The following is a 27,195-nucleotide window of genomic DNA, read 5'->3' on the forward strand; positions in this document are numbered from 1 at the left end:
TTCCTTTCATTAGATTTGACAAATTGTGACATTTTTATTATGTATATATATTTTTTTGTCCTTAAATTGTTATTATTTTTAAAGTGGTTCATATATTTTATCAGTAGATGTCACCGATTCCACCCCCACCCCCCACCCCCGTCCATACCAGTACCTGACGACTGGTATATCAAATACCGTGGTATGTGCTGTCATGTCTGTGCATATGAAGGATCCCTGGCTGCTAATGGAAAAATGTATCGGGTTTCCTCTGATGACTACATGTACGTGTTAGTTACCAAATGTTTGAAATACAATAGCCGATTATTAATAAACCAATGTGCTCTAGTGATGTACCGGCCTCGGTGACGTCGTGGTAGGCCATCGGTCTACAGGCTGGTAGGTACTGGGTTCGGATCCCAGTCGAGGCATGGGATTTTTAATCCAGATACCGACTCCAAACCCTGAGTGAGTGCTCCGCAAGGCTCAGTGGGTAGGTGTAAACCACTTGCACCGACCAGTGATCCATAACTGGTTCAACAAAGGCCATGGTTTGTGCTATCCTGCCTGTGGGAAGCGCAAATAAAAGATCCCTTGCTGCTAATCGGAAGAGTAGCCCATGTAGTGGCGACAGCGGGTTTCCTCTCAAAATCTGTGTGGTCTTTAACCATATGTCTGACGCCATATAACCGTAAATAAAATGTGTTGAGTACGTCGTTAAATAAAACATTTCTTTCTTTCTTTCTAGTGATGTCGACAAATGAAACAAACTTTAACAGCAGTTGCCAAGTGAACGATATATATATATATATATATTATTAGAATAAGTTAATAATAATTTGAATAACATTTCTGTAAAATATTTACAGTCCCTGGCTTTAAATATTTTTATATATGTACATCTGTGTACGCATTCAGACTTCTCTTTATTTATGAAATCCGTAGAAAGGTATTGATATCTGTACTGGCGCGCTATGGAAGTGAGAGGCCTCCTAAAGACAATGTTGGAACTGTATATCGTGGTCATCATTAGCAGCCTTCTGTAAACAAAGCACCTGGCAGTGAATCATGACTGCATACCCCATCACAACGTCTTTTGGAATCAGTCTTGCGCACAGATACGTTATTGAATATGCTAATGGCAGAGTCGTAATCAACATGTACGTTACGGCTTCTGTTACGCCCTTTAAACGTTTATATTGTTTAGGTGTGTTATATGCCAGTAGATTAACAAATATCATCATCAGTAATCTAGGAGAGAAAAAACCCTATATATGGCGAGTCAGTAATACTTCAGTATTTAATGTGCTAATCAGACTGTTGTTGCCAAGGTGATGCGAAATACGCCCGACTTAAACATATACATATACAAGGAAAGGAACGCGAATATTAGATTTCTTTGATGTTTGTTTGAATCCCATCCGTCTCTTAAAATTGTCAATATCTTGTTAACATTTTAGGTCCATTTTTGACAGTGTATAATTTTACCATTGTATCATGAAAAAACCCTTTAAAAAAACATCATGTACCTTTATCAGTTTGTGTTCAAGCCGGGAATATAACATTGTTAACCACATCAGTTAACTCTTTTCATGATTTCTTCATCTTTTCTTGAGTAAACTATTATATTTCTTTAAAAGGAAGCTAAAACAAACCAAAACAAAATTATTTAACAAAATATCAAAACAAATAAACACGGAGCTAAACTGAAAATATTGTATTACAGAGCCATATAAAGCAACGACTACTGCAATAAACAAAATGTATCAAAAGATGAATTACCATTTCATGCCAATCTAATGACCCATCTTAAACAACCATTTCCTTCTTGCAATTCTGCAGTTTTGTGAAGATCAAAATAACCACACGCATGGTTCGGTATATGTAGAAGAGTATAAAAACTGTTTTTATCTTCTTACAACATGCCGAAAAGTCCAAAAATAGATTCTGTGGCAGCTGCCAAGATTAAAATTGAAAACAAGTTTTAGAACTTTCCCAGTGTAAACAGCTATAGAAGAAAGTATCGATTGAAGTACATGGTTGTTTCTCTTGATTGAATCTTCAATTCTGCAGTGCATGCTGGTATGTGAAGTGTTTTGTTGTTGTGTAATTAACTTGTGGGTTTTTTCTTCTTTGTTTTCTCCCTTTTTTCCAACAATAAAAAGTACATAATGAACTCCTGAAGAAGTTTGCCGTTACACTATAGAAGATCGTTTTACAGAGAAAGGGATATTAACATGCTCTATACATTTGTTTTATACACAATTACAATTAATTTAAAAAAAAACCTTTGCAATGTTTCCTTACTTCATTTGAGCTATATCCCTTCTACTTTCTATAAAATGTATTTCTGTGTACATTAAACTCGTTAAACCATTATATCCAAATGTCGTATAAATAATTACAAATGCTATGCCCATTTTGTAAATTAAAATATCAAAAGCGCTACATACTTTCACTCTACCTGTTTGATAGATTTATAATAAAATGTGTGTTTTGTTTACCTAATGTTTCGCAGACACATGCTATGCGCACGCACACCACTAATACTTCCGGGCTCACATGTTTCGCAGACACAATGCCGCGAAGGAAATGCCACATTCGTACGTACATTCCAGCAAGTACACTGATGCAAGAAAAACAAGTACAGAAAACTAGAGACTTCCCAAATAAACAAACAGGTACACAAATAGCAGGTATGTGCAGCAGCACTATCCCGATTATTACTCCCAACAGTACAATGGATGTTTTGGCGTTTCGGTGGTTCTGCAGCGATGTGGCGAAATATCAGCCTCACATTAACACGGAACAAAATGTGACGAAAACCAGTTCACCGTGGTACCGCCGAATACCAACATTATATCTTAGCAGCGTCGATCCTGGCCATCCTGGCCTTGTAGAGCAGATGAAGCTAAAATTAATCATATATTATTCATACCCATACCATCAGATTCGGCATCAATAATACACATGCTAAAGTCGTTGTAGATATAACCAGTCAAACCTGACCATGAGGCCACCTCTGTTAAGCAGCCATATTTCCTAAGCGACCACCTTCCTAGTCACACTCTTTGCTACAGTATTAACAGATATGTACTAACCAACCAATCGTCTGAGATATAACACTTTTAACTCACTAATGTAGCTGCTTAACACGTTTGACTGTGTGTATTATGCGAGCGAGTATCACTTTGCTATTAAAGCGACCATTGTGCCAGTTCGAAACCTTTTCCCCGGTTCACTTGATCTCCAGTTCACTTGATCTTCAAACAAACACCACTTTCTGTTATGATGTAATATTTTAAAAACCTTGCACCTCTTTCTGACGTAAAGTTAGCAACAGCAGCATGAAAATGGCACATAACTGAAGTTGTTGTATGCAGCACGTTATATAATTTACTTCCTGTGGACGCTGATCGTTACCATTGGCCTGTTCTGGCTGTCTGTGATCGTCACAGACGATTCCTTGCTGACCGCCACCTTCCTGACGTTCTGGCTTTGGGTAACCGTGTAGCTCTTCCTCCTCTCGACGGGGGGCTTGATGGGCGCTTCTATCGTCAGTTTCTTGTCCTCCCCGATATAAGCAGTAATACTACCAGGATCGACACTTTCCGGCAGATCGTATTCCTTATTAAATTCCTTGTGCAGAGTTCGGTTAGCCAGTTTTTCTTCGTGTTCAGCGTGCACGATCAGTTTTCGTTCCATGGTCTTAACCACAATTTCGTCTGGATTGAATTCCCCGACATCGACCTGAAGCTGGAGCTTTTTACTTCCATCAGGCAGTGTTACGATGGGATTTTTCACCGCTGTGGCAACTCCTAAAGGCCTCATCGCAGTGTCTGTTGATTTGATGGGGAGGAAGATCTCCTTGCTCATGATGTCATCCACTACTGGACCATCGATGGTCAAGACGCCGTCCTTGCTTAAAAGACATTGTAGTTTTTCAGCATTCACGTTGCTAGGGATGTCCACCTGTCGGCTGTATTCTCTGCACACTGTGTAATTGTCATTTTTCTCCTCGTGCTTGGCATTGACAACGATCTTACTCTCCTGAACTTTGACCTGTATCTCGTCCGGCTTGAACTCGCTCACTTCAAACCTGACCTTAAATCTCGGCCGACCTTCGCTGTCCATGTCAAAAACAGACTGCACGTTTTGAATTTTATTTGGACTGAGGGGTGCCGCTTTCTCTGTTGGTTTGAGGGTGAAGAAGTCCTGTCTCATTCTATCAAATTCGTGCTCCCATTCCTTGCGGCGCTGTTCCATCCTGGATTCCATGTCTCCCCACAGTTTTAGCTGGCGGTCCTGGAAATTCATGTCATCTCGCTGAATTGGAATGTGAAGTTCGGAACGAAAGCGCGCCATGATGGGTTCGGGAATAGCAGCGGATCTCTACAAAAATTAAATTAAAAGATCATAGTATTTTAAATATGTATTTACACCCGATTAATAATCATAAAAAACATTCACATATACATGCATTCATTATGCAAAATGCGACTGATATTATAAAATTATATTATATACCAATACAGAACATAAAAATAATGGATAATAAATTCTAATTGAGTACTTTCCATTAACACAGTGATCAAACTTTGTTTCTTTAAAAAATAAACACAAATTTATATTTTTCGTTATCGCCATATTTCCATTAGTTTCTATATTCTGCAGATGTTTGCACGTACGAAATACGTTTAGTTAGGAATGCGATAGGCCAAAAATCTGAAGTACTACTGCCGTTATCTGGATACCCACTTGATGAACCAGCGCAGGTTAAACCGAATATGTGAACTCCACGGGGACACAATAAACGTGGATACACTAATGGCGCGGCATGGCGTGAAGAAGAGGTTACGTCTCGCAAGGTTACTATTCTGAAACATTCGCTACTCAGTGGTTACAGTGGTTACACATTACTGCATGCCGAACTTACCTAGTCGTCAACCTTGTCTACTGTAATATTACAAAGTTTCTCTCACATATTATAAGAACAACTTTGTAGAAATAACTGTATGAATTATTGTCTTCAAGCAAATACCAAGGTAAATCTTTATGTTAAATCTGCTACCGTAACGTTGAAGCTTTATAGTGAGGTTAATACATAATTTGATTTATTTAATTAAATAAGGTCAAACCTGTGTTAATCAGCCACCAAAGAGCCTTTTATGACAAGCGGCTGCTTAGTACAGGTCAGTTTGTACAATATTAGACGATTTAAGTTTATCAATATGTGCTCTTTTAACACAGGTGACTGGTTAATGCAGGTGACTACTAGAGCAGATTTGTCTGTAGCCTAATTGCAACATAAATGGAAAATCTAAGACAGACATGAATTCTGTTGAAACCCCAGTCCCCCCAAAATAATTTTAAAAAGTAAAGCAATAATACATGATAAAAAAGAGAATAAATCCTGCTGTGCACCTTTTGATGTTTCAGTCTAACATAAATATGAAACTGATATGCATTTATAACGGAATATTAACCCTGATGTCAGCATGTGTTCTCCAGACGTTCAGCTAATAACGCTAAAACCGCCGATGTTGAAAATTGCACCTGTAATTCAATAACCTACGTGCCATATGGGAAGAAATCCCTAGGGTCATTGCTAACACGTCTTATGGATGCCAAACAGAACAGATTTGTGCAGTTGCAGGTATATGGTAAAAGTAAATGGTAAAACAATCCATTACAGCTAATAGGACAACTTATAACAACACTTTTGATATGCTGGTTGTGAAGAATCTTTTGGAATGGTGAAGACGCTATGGCCAATTGTCTACTAACTCAAGGAGATCATACTGTTCTAACAAACCTCGGGCCGAATTTACGAAGCTTGGTTTTTTCTTCTTCTCTTAGACGCAGGTGTTTAACCATTGTAAATGTATGTAGTTACATGTGTGTAAGTTAAAAACAGCCGGTGTAAATTCGGCCCCTCATTTTCGTAATCTACAATTAAGATAACTCTCGCTCTCACGATGGAGGACGGCCAAACAAAACGGTAACCTTCTTCACCCGTTCACCATACCAATTTCAAAATTTTATATGTAGAAGACATATGTCTATACATGTCAGTTCTGTAATTACATATGTATACCTGGACCGAATATGTTTGTCTCTGTCAAGCTTTATTTCATGTTTTATATTTATTTTTAATGATTTGTCTATTTTATATTTATATCATATGTTCAGTGGCTTTTGAACATATAATATAAATATAAAAATAGACAAATCATTAAAAAATTATATATATATATAATATGAAATAAAGCTTTACAGAGACTAATGTGTATACCAACACGTAGTCTGTATGCCGATATAACGAATAATGTGCAAATTACGTTATTCGGAGGATGGTTCATCATCTGACAAATTCTGCCTAATAAAAATGTTTCTTCCATCAATGGGAAGATGTAAGCTTTATATATCGACCAGTGTTAATAGACCAACATGTTGGGGAAAGCCATAATGTTCGATATGTGGAGAAAAATATGTAAAGGACCTCATGTGTCGGCTTCAGGTTTTCATTCTAATACGAACTCATTCTTCAGGATGCTAGGGCTTTTTGCTTTGATGTTAACTGGATATAAATATGAAAATAAATAATCATCATCTTCATGATCATCATTATCATCACAATCACTATCAAACTTATTATCATCTTCATCGTCAACATCAATATAATCATCATCATCATCATCATCATTATAACCATCGTCATTACTACCACCACAACAACAACAACCATTACCCTCGTCGTTGTCATCATAATCATCATCATAATTTTAATCATCAACATGGTCGTCTTTATTATCATCCCATTTTCTTGAGCCTTCAATATTACAACGAATGCTTTCCGTTTTAAATGAAAAACACCCTGGCCAGAAGGACGACCGGCAAAATGCATATAATCTCTCTTGACTACCGCTACAACGTGATGTAGATTAACACAGTCTACAACGAAACGATCGTAAAGTATCGATTACAATTACTAATCGATCGAAATATGCCGTACGTGATGAAACCCAGATACAGTGTTCATTTGCGTCGGGTTCACTTCAGCAAACATATAAAATCCTATCTTGACGCTTCGACTGTCTTGTTCCATTTGACGTTACATGCAAATACCAGAGTGTTTACAATAACCAGTGGTGCACCTAGTAGTAATGTTTATGTGACATTATGACAGGCTTTTCTGGATAATGGTGTGTTTCTTTTGCTTGATATTGGAAGAGTGGAAACAGTGTGTGTGTGGAGGGGGAGGGGGGGGGGGGGAGGGGGGTCTGACTCCACTGTGTTATGACGTAAAAATAATTGTAAGTCTACCTTAAATGTTTGCGCTTGGCTCCAAATCTGAGAAAATACGAATGTTAGGTCATCTAACCTTTATACATATACACTATGGATAAACAAATGTACGCTAGTCACTTACAATGGCTTTGAAAACACGTAGAAAGCAATGCCAAAGAAAATATGCTCAGTGGGGTGAAATAATCATATTCAAGTTGTTGTTTTATGGGATTTAATGCGTGCGTGTGCGTGTGCGTGTGTGTGTGTGTGTGTGTGTGTGTAAAATACCTACGAAGTTTACTATTATGTGCCACAATCACACCCAAACACTGGAAACCAACGTTAGCACATTGTTGTTATTAGTTCACAACCTTTCTTATCGTTGCCATGGACTTGAAAGTAACAGCTGAAATGTGCCAAAGAGTAGGTTTAAGAAAAAAAAATCAATTCAAAGCCGGTTATCCAAAATAGCTGTTGCTATAAATATATAAGTAACACAACATATGTTTTGCTTAAAATATATTTCACTTTAAATTTGTGTACGAGTTTCACCTAAAATATCTCGAGTTATTGTGCCATATACGTATGTGCTATTTATCGTGTTGTGAAACGTATCTCGCAGCCTTCGTTTCCTGTGTAAGCTATGGTTATCTAAGGAACAAAGTCTGCGATTGATTTATCGGACAGAACTCATGCACTGACTCTCATATTTATTTTGGAAGAACACTCAGACAAGAAAAATGTCTACGCCGGATTTGCGGTCGCCTTTTGCGTAATAATGAATCTTTGGGCACACAAATCACATTCGTTAGAAACATGATGTGCAGGTGAATTTAATGTTGAGCAAATAGTTTCAAGAAAGAAGAAGATTGTGACCATAAATCTTTAGCAGCTGTTATATTCTGTATCAAGTAAAGATTTCCTGTCGTGTGGGCGTTAAAAGCTAGTATGTGTCTGTTGTCTATTGGGGTGGTTTCATCATGGTTAAAATAATATGATATTCAGAGGTTTCGTATCTAGCTTTAAAAATAATAATAATGTTTAAGTTGTTATGTTATAATCATGGGTCTGTATACGTAGTTCTTTCATTAATGTAACCGTAACACCACGTGCGCTGGGGTGTCGTTAAATTGTAATCATTCGTTCATGTAATCAATCATTCAATCATTTATTCAGTCAGTCATTCAGTCAGTTGTTCGTTCATTCAGTATCCTCCAATCATTCTTTCAGTCCTTCTTTCATTAGTTAATTCATTAATTCTTTCATTTGTTAATTACTTAATTCATTTATTCCATTTATTTATTCATGCATTATGTACAATGTACAATGACGGTCACTGAACAATAGTCTAACAAGAACACGTTATATATATCCGGGTCTGCGATGAAACGTTCGTTCATAACAAGTACATACAAATACACATACACATACTAGGAACGGTATAAAACACATCACGCCATTTGATATACACGCTGCATGCAGACAGTCACTTACCTTCGTTAACTCATACAATGTACTGCTTTCGGAAGGTCTCTGTTTTTTTACAGACTATATACAATAAACTAAGACAGAAAACACACTGCTCTGTGTATTGTGAATATAGGGTTATCCCGGCAGATAACAGTACACACAACCATCCGTTTGTAGCCCGTTTTTCATACTGAGATGGTTATAGGCGTGGCATCGAAAAGGTCGCCGATCTATCGCGTTTTGTGATATATTTGTACGGGAAGCGTTCCGTGCGTTGTTTCACTTGTTTGTTTGTTGCTCAACATTGTTTCGTTAACACGGAACTGTTTTTCATACCTCGAAATAAAATATTTGGCTGCAGAACGGTAGATATAGATACAAAAATGTTTATGAAAGATTGCATCGTCATGGATATCACAATTGTAAATATTATGTTTGCTCTCTCTCTCTCTCTCTCTCTCTCTCTCTCTCTCTCTCTCTCTCTCTCTCTCTCTCTCTCTCTGTGTGTGTGTGTGTGTGTGTGTGTGTGTGTGTATGTGTATAACGGTCTCTCTCCTTTTCTGTCTGTCTCCGTGTATGTGCACACGCGCGCTTTGTGAGTGTGTGTGTCTGTGCGTGCGTACGTGCGTGTGTGTGTGTGCATATGCAAACGCGCGCTTTGTGTGTGTGTGTGCGTGTGTGTGTGTGTGTGTGTTTGTGAGAGAGTGAATATGTGGTGTGTGTGTGTGTGTGTGTGTGAGAGAGAGAGAGAGAGGGAGAGAGAGAGAGAGAGAGAGGGAGAGAGAGAGACAGAGAGAGAGAGACAGAGTGTGCATACGCACACGCGCGCTTTGTGTGTGTGTGTGTGTGTGTGTGTGTGTGTGTTTGTGTATTAGTGTATGAGTGTGTGTGTGAGAGAGTAAATGTGTGTGTGTGTGTGAGAGAGTTACGTGTGTGTGTGTGTGTGTTTGACTGGATTGTCATTGCTGTCTGGTCTCTGCCGGTCTCTCTGTGTATGTGTGTGCATGTGCGCGCGTGTGTGTTGCTATGCTTTATGTTGACTGGGTCTGAGGCAAATTAATGCAATATATGCCAAATTACTCCATTCTATGTACTGATGGGTTGTGAAAACAATTTCCTCAATACGATCGCTTCCAAGACTGCCGTGTCTTATTACTTCTAAACGAGCACTTGGTTGTGTAGTCCTGTGTAAAAGTTGGAGTTCACCGAACGCTAAAAGGTGGAAATGTAGGCAAACAGTGGCTATAAAACGTAAATACCCCAAGGTTTGCAGGCGCATACCTCTCTCTGTTGTGTTTTAAATTGCTTCAGTAGCGGATCCAGGGACGGTACAGGGGTAGGCTACGTATACTGTTTAGTTTTATTATTATTATTATTTTTTTAATGAAACACAGATTCGAAGGATCATTGTTATGCACCTTCCATTTGCACAACAAAACCCCCCACTTAATCCGATATTGTGGCGAAAATAGGCAACGTGGGTGTTTTAAGATGGCGGATGATAGCGGGCCCCGGACCCATATCTTGACCGGCTCCTCAAAACCTAAGTGAATGAAATGTTAGATTTGAAAGGTGTTTACGTTACTGCAGACAACCTGTGGTTCGGGGATGGCACCCATGTTGAGACCTGCACTAAAATATTTGCCCCATCGCTGGTAAGGCGTAATACAGAACTGGCGGTCTGTCCATTTGGCGGTGAACACGCTAAAGATACAAAGGAATAATATTATTTTGTGAATAAGACTTTTCCCATATGTTCTCATCTTGGGCCCAATAAACGGAATACGTCTGTGAGACAGCAACGGGGTTCTCTCCTCTTTCTCTAAACCATGTGACGTAATTACCATATGATAGACCATTTACATGCCTAACTGCTGATTAAACAATATGGTATGATGTCGTTAGAGAAATCTGTCCATGACATGCTAATCATCAAACTGTACACTACCCAAAATTTAGTCAGTTTCTTCTTTAACCAGACTGATATGCGAGAGGACATAACATCTATTCCTGCCTCAACAAAACACGGATTTATATGAGGAAACTGAATACAGAAGACCACTGCCTGCTAATCCTCAAAACGTTGCCTGCATGAAAAGAAGGATGCTACTTCCTTCACATTTGCACTATATTATGTGTCACAAATCTATTTAGTAACTGAGCGGGACGTAGCCCAGTGGTAAAGCGTCCGCCTGATGCGTGGTCAGTCTAAGATCGATCCCCGCCGATGGTCCCATTGGGCTCTATCTCGTTCCAGCCAGTGCACCACGACTGGTATATCAAAGGCCGTGGTATGTGCATCACCCATGTCTGTGGGGTGGTGCATATAAAAATCCCTTGCTATTAATCATAATAGAAAAATGTAGCGGGTTTCCTCTTTACGGATACGTCAAACTTTTCAAATGTTTGACATTCAACAGCCGATGACTTATAAATCAATGTGCTCTAGTGGTGTCGTTAACTAAATCACACTCTATTTAGTGTTTAGTAAATAGCATCCACAGATAAACCAAATGTCTCGTTTATTAAATAATGGACTGGGCTGTCGTCAGCCAAACATTCCATTTCCTCCTATCTAGACACCCGGTTTAAAAGGAACACATTACAGTGCTATATGATACACTGACCAATTCCAGTGCTACTAGTTAACCTTGGCTCAATTCCAACGGAAATAAAAAAGCGTGCCAAATCCAAGGTCGTTGTCTGTAAATGTACCCGCACCTACTGATAGTGATGTTTGTATTACCGATTGTTATTTGCGTTTCCCGTATAACAAAAGTAAATACTGAATGTGTCACTCGACATGGTGGATAGTGGGTGGTGTGCTGTGTTTTTGCGATATCTATGGCTGATGTCTATTTTATAAATTATGTCACTCATTAGAAAGCGATAAATGACCTTGAGAAGCTCTTTGGGTACAAAATGTGAAGACACCCTAACCATTGTCAAGCGTTTTAAGATGTGTCTGAATTGTAACACCAGTTAACTGTTATCAAGAGATTTACAAATATATGCAGTTATACTTTTGACCCTCGCTGGCATTCGTGTATTATTAGATGCGGAATATAGGACCTTGCCTAACGAATTCGAAATACGCAGTAACCTTTGCAGTTTCCCTGATTTTCATTATGCAAACGGTTAACCTATATGGCGGAATATATATGAAGGTTTGTTATATCTAAAGGGAAAAGCTCCCTCTAAGTTAACTGCCACAAACTCATTCACGTGTGGTTGTTTGTAAGTAAGGTTTTCTTATACGGGTCTTTCAAACCGTATATTACAAAAAACAACATACTCGATCCCCAAATCGTTTGCAAACCTTACAGCATTTGGAATGTATATCTGCCATAACAACTGCATCTAATGCACCTGCAAATCCCATGGGTCATGCATTAAATTAATCTGAAAATACCAACCATCTGGATACGTATGCAGGTACATCCAAAATCATTGCGTTTATCGCTCACCTGTCACCGGAAACACGTCACATATGTTGTTTTGGAACAGAGCTTTAGAAATATCGATACCACGAGTGTGCGCTGCAATAATTTTGCCCCAACACATTTGATATTGAATGTACATACCGGTGAATACCCATTCCTTGACAGCTGTAGGGAATGCCTGGTTATGTTTGTCTGGCAAAACTCCACGCGCTCTCAGCTGAAGAACATTCCAGACGATGCGCCTATTACTTCATAGAACAGCGTGACATAACGGCACTGGTAAACCACTAACCTTGGTGTGCGGTCAGCCGCTGGTTCTCTGACATTTCCCGATTTTCCACGCGCAGTAAAGTTCTAACTGGGTTTCCTGTGTCCTGTGTATTGATCCCATTTTACGGGACGCCGCACAGTATTAGCCTTAAAACACAGAAACAGGCCGGTAGGAATGATACAGGCCCTTGTGCAGAACATTTGCAGGAAATGGGGGGGGGGGGGGGGGGGGGGGGGGGGGGGGGGTGTACTGTGGCGATTGAAGTTTTTTTTAGTGGGGGTCGAGTCATATTACCCCGTAAAACATTAACTCCCTTCCCCCTGCACAAACGCCTACGATGTGTGATGTTTGATGTACACGCTATAGCGGGGCCTCAAGCATATTGCTTTGGGGTTTTATACCTAAATGGACAACAACAACAAAAACGTTTTGGGTGTCAAGTAAGGACCCTCCTCCCTGGTCCCGGGTTCCTACTGGCCTGAGAAATGTAACAAGGCAGGGCAAAGCAAGGCAAGAGCAAGGGTGAGGAAAACCAAGATGTCAGGCGAAGAGGGTAAGGCAAGTCGGTCGAGAGTGAAGGGCGGGTCAGGACAAGAATGGCAGGACTGAACAGTAGGTGTGCTAGGTATGCTAAGCAAAGCCACGGACCAAAGGTGTTCAACAAACAATGATTTTTAAAGATACTTTGGAGTTCGAGGGAAGGATTGTACACAACCAGAATCAATGTTGCAAAACAAATGCATCAGTCAAATTCGCGTACAAAAACGAAAACACATGTTACGTGTTAAACAAAGCAGACGAGATTAGTTACGAATGTTTGTTTAAAATATTTGACTTTAAAACAAAATGCACCGAATGGGACGGTTGTAGCTGCATAGGGTGTATGCAGGAACAGTGGGCACAGTTCACTGTTGTTTGGTCCCTCAATTATTGAATATGATCTACCTTCTGAGAAGCCTTATATATGTTTGAAAGCTGATTCCCCTTATTCTTCAAATTGGAAGTATTCTAATCATTCGTAATGGTCATAGAAAGAAAGTTTGTTTTGTTTAACGACACCACTAGAGCACATTGATTTATTAATCATCGGCTATTGGATGTCAAACATATGGTCATTTTGACACAGTCATAGAGAGGAAACCCGCTACATTTTTCCATTAATAGCAAGGGATCGTTTATATGCACCATCCCACAGACAGGATAGCGCATACCACGGCCTTTGATATACCAGTCGTGGTGCACTGGCTGGAACGAGAAATAGCCCAATGGGCCCACCGACGATGATCGATCCTAGACCGACCGCGCATCAGACGTGCGCCTTACCACTTTGCCACGTTTCGCCCCTGGCCTGTATAGGGTCCTCGTGCAACACCCCACAACTCTACATTACGTTTTTGAGAAACCCTAATATGTCTTGAACATTAAACTACAAAATAATTGGTAACAGTAAAAGAACAATTGGATCCACAATTCATTTTTCTCCAGTGTTGGAGCGTACTTTAGAAAATGTATTCTTTTGTTTTTAGTTGACGTCATGCCATAATCGGTAACCTCTATTTTTTGTGCACCAAAATGCCCATGGCTTATAATTTATGGTATTAACTTTGAAACGCAAAATGAAAAACACCCAGTTAACGTTATTTTAAATGTAATGCTATCAAAGTGAAGTGTCCTCCATCTATTGCAAACAAACGATGTTCGAATGATAGCCACTTTCTAGATAAAGATAATATTTGAAGAGAACCTGCTTAAGAATGAAAGCGAACGGACACTGGCAAACCAATTACGTTCCATGCAATTAGCCACAATGGTTCTAAATCCAGAAATACCGTCCATTATTGATCAAAACCAATTGGTTTTCCTTGCTGTTAGATTGAACGGGGCACGGCCTACAGGATCAACAGTGACCGCAAAGTAAATGGGGTCATGCAGGTCTTTACTTTGTTACACTGGATTAAGAGAAGTGGTGCAGTGGTTAAGCTATTGGACATACTACTGGTAGGTACTGAGTTAGCATCCCTGTGTCGTGTCCCGCTCAGAGTGAGTTTTAGATCTCAGTGGAGAAGTGCAGCAAGACATCACCGCCTTCTCTCTTGATAATAAACTACAAAATTATTGGATTAAAACATATAACTAAAATATCTGCCTCTGTGTTGTCGTTTTTACGAAATCCACTCTATTTTTAAAATCATTAAATAGTTTATAGAAAAGTCTATAAATTATGGTGCATAATGAATTTCCAAATGTTATCGATCCAAAACATCTTTCATGAAAATCAATTCTGTCTGACCCTGACTGTACTCCTCCAACCTGCCCTTCTTTTCTAAACGATCTTGGACCCGTTATTGAATATTTACACGTATTCGTTCTGAAGCCGTTTAAAACATTTTGTAAAAGGTTTTGCTGATGTTGCTGCACGTTTTAATTACTGACTTGAAAGCACTGATTATCGATAATAAGCAGATAAGTCTGCAGCTGAAACTAGTCAGCTGTACATGTGTTACTGAGATGTGCACTTAAAAGCCAGTAATTACCAGTAGCAAACTGCAACTCAAGCAGGGTCAGAGATACTTTGTCGAGGCATATCCAGAATTAGCATCGATTATGGCTTCTATCGCAGATCAGTAATTCTTGGAGGTTTTCTTGTAAGAGTAATCCTTTTTAGAAAATCAAAGAAGGGTCGAGGCTATCTGAACAGAAGAAAAATGTAAAACAACCTATATTTTGTACGTGGATGCATCTTCTTTTCGTATTTGCTGGATCGAATGTCGAATAACCATATGTTAGACACACCAAATAACAGGAGTTTAAAATATGCCCAGGTGTTATTAAAATTAAAGTTTGTTTTGTTTAACAGTTCTAATACAAACTGATCTACTAACCATCAGCTACTATTGACAAACACTTGATAATACTGACATATTGGTTTAGTGGAAACTCGCTTAATTTTGATTCCCATTAACAGCCTGGGATCTTTTATATGCATTTTCCCACTGATCTGACAGCACATACTACTGCCTTTGATAGACCTGTCTTAGGATGGGAAAAATAGATAATGGTTAACTTATTTCACTTCAACTTATTTTCGTGATTATATCTAATTAAGGTTTAAGCACGCTGTCCTGGTTACACACACCTCAGCTATCTGGGCTGTCTGTCCAGGTCAGTGGGTTAGTTGTTAGTGGTTAGTAAGAGAAAAGAGGGTTTAGTGGTCTTACACCTACCCACTGAGTCGTTAAAACCTCCCTCTAGGTGGGAGCTGGTACCGGGCTGCGAACCCTGTACCTACCAGCCTTTGGTTCGATGGCTTAACCATGACACCACCGAGGCCGGTTAACTGAAGCGAGCGCGTGCCACCGACCGAGCTAGATCATGTCCTATGAGGTGTAGATAAGTGTTTGAGCATTTCTCGAATAGCCTATCAAATACAACTCTGATCCTGGTAAAACTGCTAGTTAATATAGTTACACCAATGAGAGACAGGTGTATCCTATCATCACATGCTTATCATTACATGCAGTACCACTAGATCACATCGCTTGCGTTAATGTACCGAGTGATGTGCTGGAGCGTTTGCATGATCTCGACCGAATCAAACACGCATGCACTTGCACTTTCTTGCACTTTTCATACTAAAGATTTCTAATCGTAACTGACAATGACTGGGGTAGCCGTTCGTACATTTTTTATTATTGCCAGAAGAATTAATAAATTATTGGCAACGGTGGGGATAGCGGCGGAACATATTTCTTTAACGACACTCAGCATAATGTTTAATCAGTAGTAGCTTTGTTGCAGTGATTGAGATAGGGGCGAGAAAGAAAAGAAAAGAAAAAACCCCACCCTCACATGCAAAAAAAGCAGCAACAATAAAACGTCTGCGGTTACATAGGAAAGGAAAGGAATGTTTGCTCAATGACACCTCAGCACAATATCTAACTATTCCTATTATGTAGTTAACATAATTCTGAAAGCTGACAAATAATAGTGATATTTAGTCAGGTCATTATGTATTCAAGAATGATGTTCCGAGTTGAAACATTAAACCTTGAACGCATTTTTAAATTTTAAAGAGACACAAATGGATGGTTTCATTACCCACGTGACCTGTCAGTCAGTCAGAAAAACAAATAGCTGATATTCAAATTTACATACACTCGTGATATCAACTTTTTAAATATAACTTTACAAATTAAGGATTCATTCTGTAGATCAAAAGTGCACCAGTGTTTTAATAGTTCAAGGCCATTTGTTGAAACTCCGCTTTTAGGTGATATTACGGTATTTAAATGGATAATGAAACAACTGCAATGTGTGTAATGTAAAATCATAATAGTATTGAAGTGCCTGAAGTGAGATTGTAGCTCAGCCTAAATGAAAGTGCACCGCAGCCTAAAGTGGTTATAATAGCCCAACCTAAAGTGGAGATATAGTCCAGTGTGAAGTAGAGATGTAGACCAGTGTGAAGTGGAGATATAGACCAGTGTGAAGTAGAGATGTAGCTCAGTGTGAAGTGGAGATGTAGCCCAGTGTGAAGTAGAGATGTAGCTCAGTGTGAAGTGGAGATGTAGCCCAGTGTGAAGTGGAGATGTAGCTCAGTGTGAAGTAGAGATGTAGACCAGTGTGAAGTAGAGATGTAGCTCAGTGTGAAGTGGAGATGTAGCCCAGTGTGAAGTGGAGATGTAGCTCAGTGTGAAGTAGAGATGTAGACCAGTGTGAAGTGGAGATATAGACCAGTGTGAAGTAGAGATGTAGCTCAGTGTGAAGTGGAGATGTAGCCCAGTGTGAAGTAGAGATGTAGCTCAGTGTGAAGTGGAGATGTAGCCCAGTGTGAAGTAGAGATGTAGCTCAGTGTGAAGTGGAGATGTAGACCAGTGTGAAGTGGAGATGTAGACCAGTGTGAAGTGGAGATGTAGACCAGTGTGAAGTGGAGATGTAGCCCAGTGTGAAGTAGAGATGTAGCTCAGTGTGAAGTGGAGATGTAGACCAGTGTGAAGTAGAGATGTAGACCAGTGTGAAGTAGAGATGTAGACCAGTGTGAAGTGGAGATGTAGCCCAGTGTGAAGTGGAGATATAGTCCAGTGTGAAGTAGAGATGTAGCTCAGTGTGAAGTGGAGATGTAGCCCAGTGTGAAGTAGAGATATAGCTCAGTGTGAAGTAGAGATGTAGCTCAGTGTGAAGTGGAGATATAGCTCAGTGTGAAGTGGAGATATAGCTCAGTGTGAAGTAGAGATGTAGCTCAGTGTGAAATGGAGATGTAGCTCAGTGTGAAGTGGAGATATAGCTCAGTGTGAAGTGGAGATATAGCTCAGTGTGAAGTAGAGATGTAGCTCAGTGTGAAGTGGAGATGTAGCTCAGTGTGAAGTGGAGATGTAGCCCAGTGTGAAGTGGAGATATAGCTCAGTGTGAAGTGGAGATGTAGCCCAGTGTGAAGTGGAGATATAGCTCAGTGTGAAGTAGAGATGTAGCTCAGTGTGAAGTGGAGATGTAGACCAGTGTGAAGTGGAGATGTAGACCAGTGTGAAGTGGAGATGTAGACCAGTGTGAAGTAGAGATGTAGCCCAGTGTGAAGTAGAGATATAGCTCAGTGTGAAGTGGAGATGTAGACCAGTGTGAAGTGGAGATGTAGCCCAGTGTGAAGTGGAGATATAGCTCAGTGTGAAGTGGAGATGTAGACCAGTGTGAAGTGGAGATGTAGACCAGTGTGAAGTGGAGATGTAGACCAGTGTGAAGTAGAGATGTAGCCCAGTGTGAAGTAGAGATATAGCTCAGTGTGAAGTGGAGATGTAGACCAGTGTGAAGTGGAGATGTAGACCAGTGTGAAGTGGAGATGTAGACCAGTGTGAAGTGGAGATGTAGACCAGTGTGAAGTAGAGATGTAGCCCAGTGTGAAGTAGAGATGTAGCCCAGTGTGAAGTGGAGATGTAGACCAGTGTGAAGTGGAGATGTAGCCCAGTGTGAAGTGGAGATATAGTCCAGTGTGAAGTAGAGATGTAGCCCAGTGTGAAGTGGAGATATAGATCAGCCTGAAGTGGTTATAATAGCCCAACCTAAAGTGGAGATATAGTCCAGTGTGAAGTAGAGATGTAGCCCAGTGTGAAGTAGAGATATAGCTCAGTGTGAAGTGGAGATGTAGACCAGTGTGAAGTGGAGATGTAGACCAGTGTGAAGTGGAGATGTAGCCCAGTGTGAAGTGGAGATATAGTCCAGTGTGAAGTAGAGATGTAGCCCAGTGTGAAGTAGAGATATAGTCCAGTGTGAAGTGGAGATATAGTCCAGTGTGAAGTAGAGATGTAGCCCAGTGTGAAGTAGAGATGTAGCCCAGTGTGAAGTGGAGATATAGTCCAGTGTGAAGTAGAGATGTAGACCAGTGTGAAGTGGAGATGTAGCCCAGTGTGAAGTGGAGATATAGTCCAGTGTGAAGTAGAGATATAGTCCAGTGTGAAGTAGAGATGTAGACCAGTGTGAAGTGGAGATGTAGCCCAGTGTGAAGTAGAGATATAGTCCAGTGTGAAGTGGAGATATAGTCCAGTGTGAAGTAGAGATGTAGCCCAGTGTGAAGTAGAGATGTAGCCCAGTGTGAAGTGGAGATGTAGCCCAGTGTGAAGTGGAGATATAGATCAGCCTGAAGTGGTTATAATAGCCCAACCTAAAGTGGAGATGTAGCCCAGTGTGAAGTGGAAATGTAGACCAGTGTGAAGTGGAGATATAGTCCAGTGTGAAGCGGAGATATAGTCCAGTGTGAAGTGGAGATATAGCCCAGTGTGAAGTGGAGATGTAGCCCAGTGTGAAGTGGAGATGTAGCCCAGTGTGAAGTGGAGATGTAGACCAGTGTGAAGTGGAGATATAGCCGAGTGTGAAGTGGAGATATAGTCCAGTGTGAAGTGGATATATAGTCCAGTGTGAAGTGGAGATGTAGCCAGTGTGAAGTGGAGATGTAGACCAGTATGAGGACCAATGTGAAGTGGAGATGTAGCCCAGTGTGAAGTGGAGATGTAGCCCAGTGTGAAGTGGAGATGTAGCCCAGTGTGAAGTTGTGAAGTGGAGATGTAGACCAGTGTGAAGTGGAGATGTATCCCAATGTGAAGTGGAGATGTAGACCAGTGTGAAGTGGAGATGTAGCCCAGTGTGAAGTGGAGATGTACATGTAGACCAGTGTGAAGTGGAGATGTAGCCCAGTGTGAAGTGGAGATGTAGACCAGTGTGAAGTGGAGATGTAGCCCAGTGTGAAGTGGAGATATAGTCCAGTGTGAGGACCAATGTGAAGTGGAGATATAGTCCAGTGTGAAGTGGAGATGTAGACCAGTGTGAAGTGGAGATGTAGACCAGTGTGAAGTGGAGATATAGTCCAGTGTGAAGTGGAGACGTAGACCCGTGTGAAGTGGAGATGTAGTCCAGTGTGAAGTGGAGATGTAGACCAGTGTGAGGACCAATGTGAAGTGGAGATATAGTCCAATGTGAAGTGGAGATGTAGACCAGTGTGAAGTGGATATATAGTCCAGTGTGAAGTGGAGATATAGTCCAGTGTGAAGTGGAGATGTAGACCAGTGTGAAGTGGAGATACAGCCGAGTGTGAAGTGGAGATATAGTCCAGTGTGAAGTGGATATATTGTCCAGTGTGAAGTGGAGATGTAGCCAGTGTGAAGTGGAGATGTAGACCAGTATGAGGACCAATGTGAAGTGGAGATATAGCCGAGTGTGAAGTGGAGATATAGCCGAGTGTGAAGTGGAGATATAGTCCAGTGTGAAGTGGAGATGTAGACCAGTGTGAAGCGGAGATATAGCCCACCCCGGCTTCCTACGCCAGTGTATAATATTTCCTATTCTACCCAATGATCAACGACTAGTATACTACACTGTATGCGTTATGCTATAAAAAAATACCACTTTTGACATACCCCTCCAAATCACTGGAGTCCAAGCTTACAATTACGGTATACATAAATGTATTAGATATATATTTACAATCAACACAAAAAGGTGCCAAAATTATTTTAAATAGTTCTACTAAAAAATCAACATTAGTTTCTGTTCTGGGATGCTAGTCTTAATCACCTCATTCTTTTAAATAAACTTTTTTGTTTCTTATTTTTCGCTATTACGTCAGAAACTAAATTCCCCAAATATCGTTTGGACTACACAGGGTTATCTATTTGTGGCGCCATCTAAATTCTTTAGCTCGAAAGGAATGTTTTGAGAGCTGAACACGTGGTGTGTGGGCATCCACATGTTACGTCTTGAATACTCCGATATCAAGACTTCACAACCTGTGCAATCGAGTTCCTTTCGGTTCCTACCAAGTTCAGTTACCCCGATGTTTAGGCTGGCACAGTCAATGGCTGGGGAAGGCCGACTTTCAAAATGTCAAAAGTTTAGCCTCGACGAGATGTCGGTATTTAGGTTCCTTAGATCTCTTTTGATTAGGCGTTGTTCCACATAGCGGGCTCTAGCGCGAGAACTCACCGTTATTTAACACCAATGAATTTCACATTAATATCAGTGTGACAGCAATTGTCGGAATATTGTCTGAATTAGATTTTTTAGCATGATCGGAATATCTTCTTACTATTATTAAACGAAGACGAATATGTTTAGGGACAATCCATAACGTACGTACACACTGAGAGGGAGGAGGGATTCGGACATTACGTACGAAGAAAATGAACGAATAAATAAATTAATGAATGAATGTCTAACGACACCCTAGCTATTGGATGTCAAACTATGGTAAATGCAAAAATTAAGTGATGCACTACATCAATATAAAACTTTAAGAGGTAAATGAAAACACAGTGTAAAGAACTGTGCAAAAAATATACGTATGTCTATTTGCTTTTGCCCGAATTAAAGAAAAATGCCCGAATCTATATGACAACATTTATTCATTAGCATTACTACCAAACAAATCACTACGTAATTTTACATGGATTACAACAAATGTGCAGGGTAGAATGATGGAAATACATGGTAAAAAGGTCTCAGGTTAGCACATTTTCCCCGAATATCTGTATATTTTTTGCCCGAATTTGAAGTCTTGCTCCAACACTGGGGGGGGGGGGGGGGGGAGTTGCCCCTCCTGCTCCACCCCACCCCCCTCCGTCTAGTACGCTTATGAGTAACGGGTTTCTTCTTTCACCACCAAGACCAAGACTCACAGTAAAATTGCTAAGATATCGTTAAGCAAATTCTTCCTTCATTAATTGCTTTTCTGTTTGGCCTGCCTCTAAAACAGCCAGAAGATCATATTATATGCATGGATATCGGTTTCTTGGAAAGTAATACACAAGTTACGATTCCGTCACGTTAATGCACCTATTCTTAATAAAAACGTTTGTTTTGTTTAATGAACGCACTAGAGCACATTGATTTATTAATCATTGGCTATTGGATGTCAAACATTTGAGTGGCGGGACGTAGCTCAGTGGTAAAGTGCGCGCCTCATGCGCGGTTGGTTTAGGATCGATCCCCATCGGTGGGCCCTTTGGGCTATTTATTGTTCCAGCCAGTGCACTAGGACTGGTTTATCAAAGGCTGTGGTATGTGCTATCATGTCTGTGAGGATTCCTTGCTACCATGGGACATGTAGCGGGTTTTCTCTCTAAGACTATGTCTGACATCCAATAGCCGTTTGTTAATATATCAACGTGCTCTAGTGGTGTCGTTAAACAAAACAAACTTTAACTTTCCAAACATTTGGTAATTCTGGGATCTTTTTACATGCACCTTCCCACAGACGGGACAGTACACACCATTGCATTTTGTATACCAGTCGTGGGGCACTCAGAGAATGGGTCTACTGAGGTTACTTGATCCTATGACGCAAACATCTCAAGCGAGTGCTCTACCTGTTCTTATTGAAGTAACAAGTCAAGAACGTTCTGGCAGGATTACAGTTCATAACAATAGTTGTCCAATAGTTCACTTCCTTACATTTAGTGTATATATATATATATATATATATATATATATATAAGCAAAATATGAATTCAGTTATTAATCTAAAAAGAAACCCCCATCTTCTAGGTCTGATTTCGGACTAGCGTAAACGTACAACAGAACTAAATTGAGTTCTGTTAACACATGTGTTAAAATTGTATCTAATTATAGCGATAAGCCACTCGTATGCTACAAAACTAGCTGTTAGTGAGTCACCTGTTGGATGGGGAAACCACTTGTAGTTAAATGCACACTAGCTAGCCAGGTAATGAGCAGGCAACGTTTTGCAGATTTTAAGCAACTCTACTAGTTCAGAAAATGTTCCGGCAGAATGCCAGATAGAACAATGCGGAAATATCTGTTTTGTATCATTGCACAGATCTGTGAATCTCATGACATCGTTTGCTTTTGTGAACTTGGCAAGCTCTGTGTACATGCTAATCTAATGAACAAGTGCTGAAGTGTTGATTTTGTACTAAAGGAGAGAGAGAGAGAGTGAGAGTGAGAGAGAGAGAGAGAGAGAGAGAGAGAGAGAGAGAGAGAGAGAGAGAGAGAGAGAGAGAGAGAGAGAGAGAGAGAGACACACACACACACACACACACAGAGACAGACAGACAGACAGGGAGAGAGATTGAGAGAGATTGAGAGAGACAGAGAGAGACGGTAAATTAGCCTAAGCGTTTCTAATTCCTGCTTAATATTCGTTAGCCAAATAATCCATACTCCTACATTTCCTCGTACACAGCTTTTAGAATACAATTACTGGTACTACCAAGGTTTATCCAGTATTTAAAAATTCTCAGCTTTCTTATAATAGCTAGTGGAAATCGTCCCAATTCTCTATAAACAAAGTAATTACAAGTTCTGTTATGTACACCCAATGAACGTTTACAAAATTGTATAAGCACTTTCTTAATGTCGTGTGCTGAGTGAAAACCCCAGACTTCCGATTCATAATTAAGAACACTATTTACATAGGTATCAAATACCGCTAACATCGTTTCAGTATTAAAATAGTCCTTATTACAAATATTCATGATCCAGTGTTGTGCTTTACGTCCATGTTCTGCCAGTCTTTTCTGTGCCCGATTAAATTTACCATTATAACTTAGCAACAATCAAAGATAGTTAAATTCGTCTACAACCTCCAACTGGTGACCCGTATAATCTCATTTCTCGTTATCTTTAAGTTTACCCCCATTTCAAAAGACTACTATTTTCGTTTTATTTGTATTAACGGTTAGATCCCATTTTGTGGTGTAATATTCAAGGGTATTTAACATAGACTGTAACCCTTCTGGCGTCTCGGAAAGAAGTACCATGTCATCCGCATACATTAGTAGAAATACGTTTAACATTTGTATTTCAATATATGGACAATTGTCTGATATGAATTGCATTTCACAATCATTTACATACATAGAAAATAATATTGGTGATAACACCTCACCTTGCAATAGGCCGTTTACACACACGAAATACTCAGAAATTACGTTATTATATTTCACACAGTATTTAACGTTGTCATATAAAGATCTTATAACCAGGGTTGAAAAAAATCATGATTTAAAAACCCCCCAAAAAAACAACAATCGGATTTCTTTTATTTAAATCGGATTTATTTGATTTTTTTAATTTTTACTTTAATTTGGAGCTTCTGAATTGAATACTTGCTCCCTATCAAATACACGATTTGGAAGCTTCACTGCATTCTGAAAGGAAATACCTCGAACATCTAGAAATGAGGCAACAAAATGCATTTTGGGGATTATTGAGTTAATGTTTAAGTACTTGGTGTTTAGCCAGGATGGCTATATAAGGTGATTTGACACGTGAAGTCAGTGACTTCAAGTCACATCTGTTAGATCTGACTCTAGAGCATCCCCAAATTCGTCCAATTTACCACATTGAAGCATTGTGTTGATCTCCCAGGATCATCCCAACCATAGATTTGGGGGAATTGTCACTGACCAGTATGACTTGTTAGACTACATGGTGTTGAAATCTAATTGCAATTCAATTATAAATATATGTAAAAATAATTATCTAGCGTAAGTAGCAATTGATTTTAAATAACACTTCATTTTTTGTACTGCAAGTTAATTGATAAATCACATGTTTACAAAATAATCAATAAAAATAAATGCAATAATCATAAAAATCAAATGAAACATAATAATAAAAAAAAAATTCGAAATGCATGATTTCTTTTGATATTTTTTTTGCAGTGATTTAAATCATGATTTAAATCAATGATTTAAATCAAACAACTCTGCTTATAACTGCCAACATTTTGCCTTCTATGCCCTGTTTATTTAGTCTGTACCACAAAATTTTGTCTATTTATAAAATCAAAAGCCTTTTTATAGTCTACAAAGCAGCAATATAATCGTTTCTTATTTTTGTCAGTGTGCGGCCCCGACTTCTCCACTGTAGTTCGAACTCTGCGCCAGCGCCAACATCTGCTGCCGACCCTCATGGACTCACCAACGTCACCGACGAAGTAGCCAACCTCTCCTAGGACAGGTAACCTCCTTTTTTGGGCTTAGTTGGACTTTAAAATTTTTGGCCGCGGTTCAAAATTCTTATGTTTATTTTTGTTGTAAACAGTCCAACGCATTTTATTTTGGCGCCCGTTCAATTGCTCAAATCACCTTCTAAAAACCTTTTAGGCCGAACATTAAAAAATACTTTTGGATTTAATTTCTCAGTCCAGACATGTGTAGGATACCGCAGGTTATTCTCTTTAGGACTTAGGTCTTTGACCGACCACTAAATGTTTTATTCCAAATTCCGCCCACCTCAAACTTACCCCCCCCCCCCCCCCTCCTGGCCCGGACTTAGTCACTGGTGAAATTCAGAGATTAAGCCCGTGTCAGGCGTGCGTGAAGCTTTCGTGGCATGCACGCACGTGAAAAAGTTACCATGACCATGACGTTTTTTGGACGCTTCTTTGACGACTACTTCAGTTATCTCGTAAATTAGTTCGATAGTTTGATAGGTGGTACATCTACATAGAGTCTTGTTAGTACAGATTTGGCGGGGAAAATAACCGAAATAAATATAAATTATCCAGATCAAAAGTCGTTTTGTGGGTCTTAGCAAATCTCGTGCTAATTTAACGACCGGAGCAATGCCTGTGGTTTCGCCGAAACGTCTGTTCTGTATAAGCACAGCAGTTTACTCCTCCAGGCGTGCCCATATCGTTAGCAGCGTTTACCGATAGGCATCTCTCTACTGAGGGTTCGTCAGTGGTGATAAATCAATGTATGACATGGTTCAAGGTTGCTAGTGTTATAGACTATTGCAAACTTGCCATTCTGGCACCGAAGAGTAATACACTGCACAGTGCCTGGCCAAAGAGTTATACGGACGGACAAGTTACGTACATTCCTGTATACTAGGGACCATCCAGTAATGCATAATCTCACATGAAATATCATATGTCCTCTCTCTCTCTCTCTCTCTCTCTCTCTCTCTCTCTCTCACACACACACACACACACATGTACACACTGAAAGCTGGTATAAGACACTCACACAAACACACACGCACACACACACACACACACACACACACACACACAAACGCGATCGCACACACACATACACAAACAAACAAATAAACTCAAACAAACAAAAATATTATATAATTGCCATACCTTCTTCTTAAATGAACAAAAATCCTGTATGAATTACTTTAGCGACCTGGCAGTATCCTGTATCAATATGTCTAGCAACACTATCCTGTATCAATCAATTTCGCAACCTTGCAGCGGTATCCTGTGTCAGTATGTTGGTATCCTGTATCAGCAAACTTGCGGTATTCTACATAAAAAGCAGTATTCGTTATCAGTCTCTTTAGCAATTCTGCAGCATACAGTATTAATCGGTTTGGCCGTATCAGTCTAGTTAGCAACTTTTAGAGTATCCTGCATTAATCGTTTAAGACCTGTATATCTTATGATGCCTGTTTAGCGAACTAGAATTACCTCCGAATAGTTAGGTATTAGTAGACTTATTTGCGTACAAGGTGGCATTCGTCTCTTCGACTGGTGATAAGCAGTATGCTCCACTCGCTAAGGGAATGTTGGATATCTCTACAATCTCTTGAGTTCTGTTTATGTCACACTCTGCCAAACAATCACCACAAAACAGCATACAGGCCGTAATACTACGCGAACCCTTGAATTTTTTGTAGATATTATACAGCTATGTTAAATCAAATAAACCCAGTTGAGATACCGGTCATTATGTTCACCGGTCACGGCTATATTAAGCAATCAACGTCTATTCTCGAATGACTTGGAAAACTAAAAGTCAGACCATTTGTTTTGTGTGGGGTTGTTCCAGATTTAGACTGCATCACCTATAATCCTCTATATCTTGTTTGGAGCTGACGGGTTTAAAGATAAGCGAGGGGAAGCAGCACGGTTCCAACGAAGCCGATAACGGAGAGCTCAGTACTGGCACTGCATTGGAAGATGAGTCAAGACATTCGTAAACCAATACTGCCAATGCATATGTTTCGTTCCATCCACAAATATGTCCGTTATGCAACAGCACGAGCCAGGTGTGGGCGTGTGTACTTTACGAAGTGACGAGGATTGGCGTACGTGCTCCCATTTCTGGTCAAGTGTGTGTGTGTGTGTGGGGGGGGGGGGGGGGATCTGACTTTTGGCTGAATTAAACGAAAATGTCTGAATTTGGAAAACACCGTTGATTAATATTTGCATTAATACCAAAACCGTCGGTGGCCCATTGTGCTATTTCTCGTTGAAGCCAGTGCACTACGACTGGTATATCA

General features: G+C 39.9%; 1 protein-coding gene across 4 annotated transcripts; it reads right to left on the reverse strand.

Moving 5' to 3' along the window:
- Positions 1-1,265: 1,265 nt before the first annotated feature.
- On the reverse strand, positions 1,266-26,788 carry LOC121381994 (major egg antigen-like). Of its 4 annotated transcripts, none has more exons than XM_041511453.1 (2): positions 26,051-26,788; positions 1,266-4,371 (listed from the first exon to the last, which is right to left on the reverse strand). In XM_041511453.1, the coding sequence occupies exon 2, from the start codon at positions 4,342-4,344 to the stop codon at positions 3,376-3,378; it is 969 nt and encodes a 322-aa protein (XP_041367387.1). In that variant the 5' UTR covers positions 4,345-4,371; positions 26,051-26,788; the 3' UTR covers positions 1,266-3,375. The 4 variants fall into 4 exon arrangements, with proteins under 4 accessions (XP_041367387.1, XP_041367384.1, XP_041367383.1 ...); XM_041511450.1 differs by lacking the exon at positions 26,051-26,788 and adding an exon at positions 12,324-12,515; XM_041511449.1 differs by lacking the exon at positions 26,051-26,788 and adding an exon at positions 12,156-12,216.
- Positions 26,789-27,195: the final 407 nt, after the last annotated feature.

The sequence above is a fragment of the Gigantopelta aegis genome, chromosome 9 (assembly GCF_016097555.1).
Source record: "Gigantopelta aegis isolate Gae_Host chromosome 9, Gae_host_genome, whole genome shotgun sequence".
NCBI lineage: Eukaryota > Metazoa > Mollusca > Gastropoda > Neomphalida > Peltospiridae > Gigantopelta > Gigantopelta aegis.